Source organism: Aptenodytes patagonicus, chromosome 3 (assembly GCF_965638725.1).
Source record: "Aptenodytes patagonicus chromosome 3, bAptPat1.pri.cur, whole genome shotgun sequence".
In the NCBI taxonomy this organism is placed as follows: domain Eukaryota; kingdom Metazoa; phylum Chordata; class Aves; order Sphenisciformes; family Spheniscidae; genus Aptenodytes; species Aptenodytes patagonicus.
In genome coordinates this window covers 61,784,492-61,795,709 of record NC_134951.1, presented here as the reverse complement: position 1 = coordinate 61,795,709, position 11,218 = coordinate 61,784,492, and the positions used below count along the sequence as shown (strand labels likewise).

The 11,218-nt window shown below is 43.8% G+C and overlaps 1 protein-coding gene across 1 annotated transcript; it reads left to right on the top strand.

The window, feature by feature from the left end:
- Nucleotides 1–263: 263 nt before the first annotated feature.
- On the top strand, nt 264–9,883 carry HDDC2 (HD domain containing 2). Its single transcript, XM_076333532.1, has 6 exons — nt 264–639; nt 1,241–1,362; nt 2,336–2,438; nt 4,800–4,868; nt 8,394–8,532; nt 9,747–9,883. The coding sequence occupies exons 1-6, from the start codon at nt 577–579 to the stop codon at nt 9,839–9,841; spliced, it is 591 nt and encodes a 196-aa protein (XP_076189647.1). The 5' UTR covers nt 264–576; the 3' UTR covers nt 9,842–9,883.
- The last annotated feature ends 1,335 nt before the right edge of the window (nt 9,884–11,218 follow it).

Genomic DNA, 11,218 nt, shown 5'->3' with positions numbered 1-11,218 from the left:
CTCTGACAACTACCCTCTCTTCTCTGAATAACCACATGAGATTGCACCATTTACTGTCGTTGGCTTTTTTAAAGTATGCTAGAGGTCACTGATATGATCAGTTTTGACTAAAGTATGAGTTATTCCTGCCTGCACGATGCTCTTCCCCTCCTTCACACCAGGGACTCCTCCTCCCTTCTGCACCCCAGGAGAGGATCCCTTCCCTTCCCTTCCCTTCCCTTCCCTTCCCTTCCCTTCCCTTCCCGCAGCCTGGCTTCTCTTGCTGCTTTCCTCGTTGCAGTCGCAGTCTGAGTTGTTATTACTAAACCGCTGTTTGTGGTTAATTAATCCCTGAGGATCCGGAGCGCTGGGAATACGATTCCGCCGTACACCTGGCACCCGCACCCCCGCGGATACCCTTTCCCCCCCTGCGCCGGGAGGACCGCAGCTGGAGACGCGTTACTCCGCAGCCGGTTCTGGGGCGGGGAGCCCGGCGCCCGGCCAGCCGCTCCTCTCCGTTCCCCCGGCGCCGCCCAGAGCCGCCGCACGGGCCGGCAGGAGGAGGAGCGGGCGGAGGCGGTGGCTGCCGGGCGGTGGATGGCGACGGGAGCGAGCGGCCGCGGCCTGCTGTCCTTCCTGCGGCTGCTGGGGCAGCTCAAGGTGAGCGCGGGGGCCGCGGGAGCGGCGCGGAGGAAAGGCCCGCCTCGGCGAGGCAGCGGGCCCGCCGTGGGCCCGGGCGGCCGCGGTGGCTGCCGGGGTGGCTGCCCGCGGCCTTTCTGCGGGGCGGGCCGGGGCCCTCAGGTGGGTTTCCCCACCAATCACCGGGGTGGGAGCGGAGGCACGGTTGGTGGCTGGCACCGGGGCCTGGCAGCGGGGCGGCCGGCGGAGATCCGGGGTCTCCGGGGTGTGACTGGCGGCCCGCCGCGACGCCTGCGAAGCGCTGCTGCGGGGAGACGTGGGCGCCGGCCGGGGGAGGGCAGGGGTGGCCCGGCGCTTCGGCGTGAGCACCGTGCGGCTGAGGAGGGCGCCTGCTGCTGTTAGTGCTGGTGCGTTTTCCTTGCCTGTGAACAGCAACGTAAAGGCATCCCGGCACAGCCTCGGGGGAGCCCCGTCGTTGGGGCAGGTGTTTCCCGGAAGCATCAAAGCTCACCGGAGCATGGAGGTCACGGTGGGGCAGAATTTCTACTGGCGTCTCTGAAGTGAGGTCCTTCAAAACCTGAGGTTTTAACGCTTACGTTGCTGTGACGCTCTCCTCACGCAGAGAGTACCGCGGACGGGATGGGTGTACAGGAATGTGGCGAAGCCAGAGAGTGTATCCGACCATATGTACAGGATGGCGATGATGGCTTTGGTGACCGAAGACAAGAGCCTTAACAAGGACAGGTGAGAGTGCCTCTGGTTATCGTGACCACCTGTTAATGTCGTGGGAGAGCTGCAACCAAAGCACTTAAAATAGCTGTCGTCATGAGGAAGAGCTTTTAAGGCACCCTGAAGGAGTTTGAAATCCTTTCCCCTCTTCTTTTCCCTCCATCCTTTGGACAGGGTGCTGTTTACCTGGAGAGCTGAAAGGGGATAAAGACTTTCATTGCTGAATTCCAGGTGCTGAGGCAAGTCATTAATGCAGAGGCCCTGGCCTTCTCTCAAGCCATAAGTAAGCAAGCTGAAGAAACTCAGTTAAAAAACAGTTTGAAGCAACAGACAGCAAAGGCAAAGCCATACACCGTGTGGATTTTGACAGGCTTAGCAGTCAGCAGCAGTCAGGAGCCTCAGAAATCATGTAGCGGTAGAAGAGAAAGCATCATTAGTGTTGAAGGAGTTGTCAAGTCTAGTATGGGATCATGCTTGCTTTGTCCCTTCAGGAGCTGATGAAAATAGTGAAGGCTTTTTTGAGTATTCTGCTGCAGACTGACATAGCTATGGAGCTGTGAGTGTCAGATTATATATTGAATTTGGGATGGCTCCAGTCGGATTACCTTCCACCAACGTTGCAGCGTTAATGTGAAGTGTGTAATGTAGTTAGTTATCACAACATCTCTGAAAGCCGAGCGTACAAAAGCTAAGTACGTTATTTTTGAATGCTATGCTCTTGTACAAACTGTATTTATACTTGGATCTACATTTACAAGCAGCAGTAGCTAGAAATCAGGATTTAAAATCATGTCTAGGTGGAAACTACTTCCCTTAGCAAAGAATTGAAAAGTGTTATGTAAAATTAAAAAAAAAAACCCCACAACAAAACACCAAAACCCTGTAAAATATATGAAAGGGATAAATTATGCAGTCTTTTAGATTTATGAATAACAAGATAATGTTAAAATGCTCTAAAACTAATTGTTCTGTCTTTGCTTCTTGTCAGATGCATACGGTTAGCTTTGGTTCATGATATGGCTGAATGCATTGTTGGAGATATTGCTCCTGCAGATAATATCTCAAAAGAGGAGAAACACAGGAGAGAAGAGGTATGGACATAAGGTGCAGAGCCACATCTGCAAAGCGTTCTGCATGTTAATGTTCTGGTGGTAGTGAAGCAACATAATACTGTCACTGGCGTTGGACAAGTGTGCCACAAACAACCAAAGTTTTCAAGTCATGATTTTTGTACGTGTAACATCACCAAGTACAAAGTTTGGAAGGAGAACCTTTGAAGTACTCTTCATGTTGGCCATTTATTCCTGAACTGGCTGGATTTTTGGTAGCCTGAATTAGTCATGTTGACCAGCCTTACCAAGAGGTGGGGAGCAGGGATTAGGTGCACTGAGAAGGGTGGATGAGTTTGTGGCAGATCATTTGTGTGGTGCCAGATCGTGTGGTTGTGACAGAGACTTTATTTAAACCATTTGCACAGGACTCCAGACACAGGTGTCTGGTGGGTTTTTTTTGTCATGAGTCTTGGAGTGCAGCGTGCCTGCAGTTACTTTATTTTTGGCCTTGTACATAACCAAACCGTTGGTTTGTCATTTCTGGTTTGTTGCATTATTTGAAGAAAATGTAAACCAATCCTCCAGCCACAGCTAGAGGGCAACATGATGCCTCGGAAACTCTTTAGAGGCTATAACTATCTCTTCAAAGACTGTAAAAAACGTTGTGGTGATTATTTTCCCCACCCATCCACTTTTATGCTTACCTGTTTAAAACTTGGGCTTGAGGGGGGCTATGACTAACTCTAGGAGTAAGCTCTTTGCTAAGAAGTGGAAATTAAAAATCAAAGGGATACTTGGCGTTCTTGAAGTACTGTCTTTACTGACTGCAATTTTGGTATTTCTTTTTTTTTCCAGTGTACTTCCTAGTGTGTCCTTACATTAAACAAAAAAAACCCCAAACCTCTTTCCCAGAAGCCTCCAAAGGTTGTTTTGTCACCAAAGATCAGGCTTCAACTTTGCCTAGAGGGAATTCTCATTTGTGTTAGGCAATGAAAAAGATGTTTTGATGCCTAAGTATGTTTATTTGCGGCTCCTTCTGCTCCCATTTCACTCAGTGAGGACTTTGCTGTTGACCTCGTGGGAAACAGGGTCAAGCATTAAATATTTAGGCTGACTCTGAAATACTTTGTTATAAAAATACACCAAGGGTAAGTTTCATGAGGTGGCTTGAGCTGAATTACCAGTGTGCTGCTGCCGCTGCAGAGTTCTCCTTTTTCTTCTTTTGCTCTACAGCTGACGTTGAGGTGGTTCTGAAGTTTGCTGCTTGTGCAGTAAGTTTAATCAGCTAGTCTCACCAAGGCTAAGGCAGCAGAAAATTAACTTGATTTAAAAAAAAAAAGTTTAGATTTTTTTTGTTTGGGGTTGTTCGGGTTGTTTTTTTTGCCGGGTAAGTCATTTTGCCCTGCTAACCTTGAAATCTGATGAGCTCCAGAGCTGGAAGGAGGTAGGGAGGAATGAGACCTTGATGCTTCAGTGGTGGGGAGCAGCTGATTCAGTTCAGCCGTATTGTGAAACTACACCCTGTATTTGAAGTGGAGGAACAATCATGGCACAAAACCTTTGTCTTACCTGTGATGTCGATTGTTTCGGGAGCAACCCTTAGTGTTACTAGGAAAACAGTAGAAATAGCACAGAAATGAGACTGATCAGCTGGGAGAACACGAAGAGCATGCAGAACAATTTCTGCTTGCTGGTTATATCATCAGTTTGATGCTGCGTTAAACCTTGTACCAAGATTTTTATTGTTGAACAAATGGTATCTCAGTCTGGGAGCACTGTGTTTTCTTGCTGCAGGGTTTTAAATGGATTTTTTTTCCTCTCTGTTTTTCAAAATCGGAGATTTTTAAAGGCTCATGTTGTTGTTGCCTGCCTGACAGTCAGTAGCTATTCTCAGCCCTGCTAGTGGAAATGTGCTAGTTGAGTGTTCGGGAAGGGGCAGTTGCTTGTCAACACTAAGAGTTGGTATTTTGAAGCTGCTTTTATGAACTGCACCTATAACCTGTTAAGTTCAAATGTTGCCTCCACTAGGTAAATCTGGAAGGCAGAGCTGATAATTGAAGGCAGTTCCTTGGTATTTGACTTGCCTGGTTTGCTCTGGGCTTATTTTTGGACTCTTGAAGATATTGGATGCACTTTCAGGTTGCTTTTCTTGTGTTTTAGACTAGTTTTCTAACAATTTACTTAAGCAGCTCCCAGAAAAGATTCTTCACTGAGTGGTCCTACTGTTTCTCTGGCAGATTTATGTACACGTGCACTTTAGAATAATATACCGTGTAGTGCATGTTTCTACAAACTTGGTAACAATTAGTTAATTCTTCAAAAAAAGATAATGATAAAAATGTGCTTGCTCAAAAAATGGATAAATTGAAATGGCTGCTTTTTTTTTTTTTTTCCCCCCAGGCAGCTATGCAACAACTGACCCAGCTTCTATCAGAGGACCTCAGAAAAGAAATCTATGAACTCTGGGAAGTAAGCTTGCATTCTTTTAATCCTTTGGTAAAATTCAGGGTAACCCATTGTCCTCTTCCTGTTTACCTATGAAACCGTGTCATCTCTTATTTTGACCTCAAACAAGGTAGACTCATTTCCTTGGGAGATGAAGCTAGCGGTATGAGTCAAGGTCACTTTGGAATCCATTTCAAAAAGAAACCCCAAACTTTGGTAAAATAATGGGAGCTGATGATGCCGTGGAGTATTTTCTGCTTTTTACGCAAGTAACAATTTATATGGCTTCCATTTCTTTATTATACAGCCCATTAGGCTAAAATATTTAGTAGTAACTTCTGGTTTAGACTTAAATGTGGTGTACTGACACAGAACAGTGCTTTTCTACAAACAACACAGATTGCTGGCTGGTCTTGGGTACCTTAAATGTTTGTATTGGAAAGTATCTTCTGTCTTTCAAGGTGATTTAGCTTTTTGATGTGAACTCATGCTGTTAATTGATAAGATCTTTTATACTTGCAAAACAGGGATGATTAGATTATTTCCAAACAATTCAAGTTTATAATTACTGTGCTTTATCTTCTCCTGGCATACAGTTGCACGAGGACAAGTGCATCCACAATCTCTTGTTCACATGTTGTTGCAAACAAAGCATTATATATTTCTTGGATTCTGTGACCTGAAACTGTATTTTATGCTGCTATTCTTACTTTCCCACTTGGACTGTATTTAAATTCCAGATATTTGCAGCCAATTTCTGCCTTTTGTTACAGCACCCTGTTTGTTTGGGTTTTTTTTTCTTGCTGTAGTTGTGTGGTGAAACTGGCAATGGGGATGGGTTTTCAGTAGTACAATTCAAGATAAAGGGGGTAAACCAGCATAACCAGATCTGGGAAATAATGTATGTGCATTTGTTCAGTGAGCACTGGTTCCTCCTACCTTGGGAAGCTGTTATAATAGAGGAAAAAGAGGTTTTGATAGATAAGGTTAGTCCTGTAGGACTCTCTTTTTTGCATATATTCTTTTTCTTTGCTTCAGTCTTCTCTCGTGATTGTGTACAAGCTGGCTCAGTATGCAGTTAGTTCTTCAGCATGTTAGCTTTTTATCATTCTCATTAACCATAATTTAACATATGCACACTTTTGATCATTTGTTCTGTTTCTACCTTCAGGATAATTTACTGGCATTGAGTCTTCAATGCAGCAGTATGCGTGTAACCCACATAGCAGCGAGTGTAACCTAAAAATCTAATATTCATACGTAGTCCCTTTAGTCTTATTTTAAGTGGAACAACTAGGTGCTTCTCAAAAAGAAAAGAAAAGTAGAGAAAAAAAAAAAAGGGGGCACAAAATTAAGAAGCCTCTGATCACTTGGTTTGATACTCTGCTCTCAGCTAGCCAGGGGCATTTCCCTCTAATTTCTTTTTTGTGAGCGAAGGAAGTTATGGCCCAGAGCGGAACAATGGCTGGGACAAGATCTGTTGACACTCTTAGCAAGTCCTTCCTGCACTGCTCTGCCCTTGTCTCTGCCCCTCTTTCCCTTTCAGCCTTACAAGGACTGTTGCTTTGGACTGTATTGGTGGGCACTCTGCAAGTGTAGTGTAGGGGAGAAAGATAGCAGAAAGATGACCCCCATGTATTTTCCCTTTATAACTTAATCCAGAATACGTTTGAAAAAACATTGACGTAAATGAGTCGGCACACTTCAGCTCTGTCCTGCTTTTTTATTTGCAAGAGCAAAAGCACAGGAGTAACTTTTAAAAGACAGACTGTGGTGTTTGAGAGACCAGTTACTGTTTTTCCGAAGTATGCTGTTATTTCACACTCTTAAACACCTGCGGAGAGGAAACAGTAAGTGTTCATTTCAGCACGGTGCACAGTTGCACATATAATAGCTGATGTTTCTTGAGGTTAACGTGAGCTGAGGTATGAATAAGATCTGGTGGGTTGTATGGCACAAAGAGGTTGGTAACAGATTGATACTCCCAATTAATTGCTGGAGGTGGGACAGAGCTTTAGAAGCAAACAGCCGTAGTTCTCCTTCTCCCCAAGTTCTCCTTTGTAATGCTGCCAAGAGTTCGTTCTCTTTGGTGGCCAAAAAAAAAAAAAGAGTAGAAATAAATAGATTTAAGAAAATAAGAAGTATTATTTAAACAATTTAAAGATGAGGCAAAGCTCAGATTGAAAGGAGGAAAGGAAGGTAAAAATGTTGAAATGAAATTGATGACTAAAATAATGATCAAAATGTAATTGGAAATTCAAAGCATTGTTCAAATCCAAATAGAGTAGTATATGAATCAATCATGGCTATCAAAATCTGGATTTCTGACTTTCAAGGGTAAAGCAATAAGCATAAGAACAAACAGGTTCCTAATAGTGTGTCAGACAAGGAAATGGCCATGACGCTTATCTGAGCATCACTGTGCTGGAATTACAACCCGGGATCTTGCCACTGTGAATGACACCCACACCCACAGTTGTCGTCTTAAGGTGCAGAAAGAGATGCCACGTTCTTTGGTCAGTAGGAAAAACTCTTCCTGCACTTGTGCTGCTCTCATCTGCAGAACTGCTGTGCATCGTGGGTTGTGTGGATCTGAAAGCACAGATGGGCCCGGCGTGTACTTAAGCCTCTGGTCTGATTATTGGTGGTGTTGATGATGAATGGGGTCAGACCTGCCGAGGGTATCAAGGTGATGGTAACCTGCACAGAAAGAAGCCTTTTTCTGCGGTTGGTTTTGGAAGTCAGGAGAGGACCAGCTGATGAGACATCAAATACAATGCAGTAGATTTAGGAAAGAGAAAAGGAGATGGCAAACCCGTCTGCAACCATCACTGGAAGTGAACGACAGCAAAATTGTTCAAGTTGGCTAGAAGTGTGAATGACTCACAAATATATACTGACGATGACTGGAGAGAGGGAAAAGATAGCAGGGAGATTAAAGGACTTAAAGTCTGAAGGGGAGGAAACCCCTTAATGACTCCCCTCCCTATCTCCTAGGGGAGACATAAAGACATAAGCAGCTCAGACAGATTAGGCCAAAGAGATTAAGAAGGAGTGACAGGAGAAATGTAAAGAACAACTCCTTATAAAAACAGCAAGTGGTGGAGAAAAGTGCAAAATAGGTCTTAAAAATAGGTAGTGCTAATGCATAAGCACACACTGTGGTAACTCACAGCCTTAGCCAGGCCTGAAAAGATATTTATATGTTAAAATGTTGTTAAATGGAACCTATTATTTAACCTGTATATCGTGTAGGGTTGTCTCCATATCATCCCTGATTCAGCCAAAACACTTGGTATGTTTTTAAGTTAGAGTATGCAAAAGAATAGTGTTCTTAAGTCCTATTACATTTAATAGAGATTTAGCACGTACTTATGTCAAGTGTTTTGCTGAATAGCAGTCTTAAAAAGAGAGTGAAAGACGTAACTGTTGTGAATATTTATGGAATGGCTTGTACTAATGAAGAAAATTCTAGACATATATAAAGAGCTTCTAATACTCTGTTTCAGAACAACACAATTTTTTTCTTATAACTAAAAATCTGTTCAGGAATATGAAAACCAGAGTACTGCAGAAGCCAAGTTTGTAAAACAGTTGGATCAGTGTGAGATGATACTGCAAGCATTTGAGTACGAAGAGTTGGAAAACACACCTGGCAGACTGCAGGATTTTTACGATTCAACTGCTGGTATGACGTTTGGGCTTTTTTTTTTTGTTTGTTTCATAAATGAAATGAAATATATAAATTGCCTTTTTTTCTGATGGGCGTTCAGACCAAGTGAGAACTAATTATTTTACTCATCACTCGAGTACCCTAAATGCAGAAACTTACTGCAGTGTGAACATACCTTACTTTTATTTGTATGTATTGAACCTGAATCTCATTTACGCCAAGTTCCTTTTATGTCACTTTGGACACTTAGAGAGAGGCCCAGCTGTCATTACACTTGCATGTGTTTAAGGATCTCCCTCTACCGTCAGAGGGGGTATAAAGGAGGCTTCATTCTTCACTGATGCTCTGACAGCAGCTTGTTTCTACTTTGTTAGTGTTTCATGAACCAGTGAAGTGGAATTTGTTATCCCTACGTGAGCTGCGGTCTTGTGTGACCTGCCCAAGGTGCATGTGAGAACCAGCTCAGGGAAATGTTTTAGGTGCAGTTGTATTACTTTTTATTCTGTCCACGGCTTTTCAACCTTTCCAAAAGAAACTGATAGTGGAAAGGAAAAATAAGTAAAATAAGTCTTTATTATTTTAGCAAGGGAGTTGAACACCAGAAGAGGACTGTGACTCCAAGTCATCCTATCCTGGGAAAAAACTAGGGACAGGCAAACTCGGGGAGAGGACCAGCAATCACCAGACACAGTCCCTGACAAGTCCCACTTATACTTTGGTGACTCCTCAGGGAAATAAGCAGCTCTCTGAAAAATGCAATAATTTGATTAGGGAAGAAGGAAAAAAAGGACATCATCAGCATAGCTGGAATACCTAATTTTCTAATTGACGTCTTTGCCCTCCTACTAGAACTCAGTAACGTAAACTAAGTTAGCGTCTCAGTAGAGCCTAGAGCGTACACCCTACGTGCAGCTATAATAGGGGTGGTTTCCTGTAGCTGGATGCATAGCACGGGATTGTCCTGGTCAGGGTGCATCCTTTTTTCAGCTCTTAAGTGTCTTAGTAGAGCATGAAATATTTCTGTAAGTTTTTGGGGAAAACTAGCTGTAACTACTCTTACAGTTACTCCATAGTTCAAGTAAGATGGGAGTGCTCTCTTTCTTAAAAGAATAACTTGGTGTTCATTTTGAGCCTAACGCAACGTCACTGCTAACCTTTCACTGCCAACCTTTCACACATAGGAAAATGAGAGCATTTTTAATTAACTTTCCCTTTCTTTTGTTTTGCAGGAAAGTTTGTTCACACAGAGTTACTCCAGCTTGTATCTCTGATTAACACAGAAAGGAATAAAAAAATAGCTGCCACAGCTCATCCGCATTCCTGAAATGTTCCTAAATGCTGTAGCTATAATAAATACTTGGTTTTATATTCTGTGCATTATTTTTCCTTCCGTAACATCACTAATTCTGCCAGCAGATTTTTTCCTGTGCGTTCATTGCTGAGAATCCCAGGACCACTCAGATAGGAGCAGGTAGGATAGTTACCTCCCAGATTAGAGGTTGTGTCAAGGACCAAATATTTAGAATGAGTTTTTTTTGGGTTTTTTCTTTTTTTTTAATCAGCCTCTGATTGATGCAGTTACAAATAGATTCTTCACTGGGGAAATTCAGGCAAGTTTAAAAATTAGCTGATTGCAATCTGTTCATGTAGTGCACTGGCTGGGACAAGTGGTCTTGTTCTGTGACTTCTAAGTGTGTATGGATTTAAGTACCTTCTATATCAAATGGGTTAATATCTGTTCACTGTGCTACACAGAAGAGAGACCCATCAGTGCATTTCTCTAGAAGATGTTGACAGAGCCAGACTTAGAGATGAGATTTCTTTGGAGTGCATAAGCCTCAAGAAGCGATGGTGGATAAAACTGGTAATCTCATGAATTACATTTTCTCAATACGTTTATTGTTTCACACAGTTTTTCCACTGCTCATGTGTTGTATCAGGGAACGGTGCCGAGATTTCCGTAAGGCCAGTATTCCTGACTCCCCCTCACCCCAGGCTGGCAATTTTACAGACTCTTGCACACGTAATTGATAATCCCAGAATAGCCGAGGTTGGGAGGGACCTTTGGAGCTTGCGCAGTCTAATGCAAAAGCCTGCACGCCCATGTAGAGCTGGCCGTCCCGTGTTAACGCTGTTACGTGCTGGTACTGATTCTGCTCTAAATGACAGTTTTTAGCGGAAGTAATAATACTGATGTAAAAGTACAGTATGGTTGTCAAGTAAAGCTGTAGTGGTGGTAAATGCCGTAACGAGGACAGTCTGCGCTACTAACTGTTGCATCATGTGTGCAGCTGGAGATTAGGGCGATGTCACAATTGCCACATAATGAAAGTTTGCACCTGGAAAAACTACCTGGTAGAGACCTGGAGCTAGCTTCTCTGTCTTCAGCCTCACGTCAAATGAGGCAGCATGAAAGTAAATTCAATTGTCATCCCCTTTAAAGGTAGGTAATCTAGCTGAGCACACATCTTCAGGCACCGTGACTCCAGGAAATGTCTCCCTCACGCAAACCTCAGGGGCCTGACAAGCTCGTGCTGCGTTCTGCGGCTGGTGCCTTTGGCAGAGGCACAGAGCGCTGTGCAGAGCCGCTGGGAGCTCTTGCCTTAGCGGCCGGCACAGCGCACAAAATCTGCAGAGCGTATTGGTCCAGGTGAGACATGGGACGCCTGCTCTGCTCGGGGAACCCCACAAGGCAGCAGCT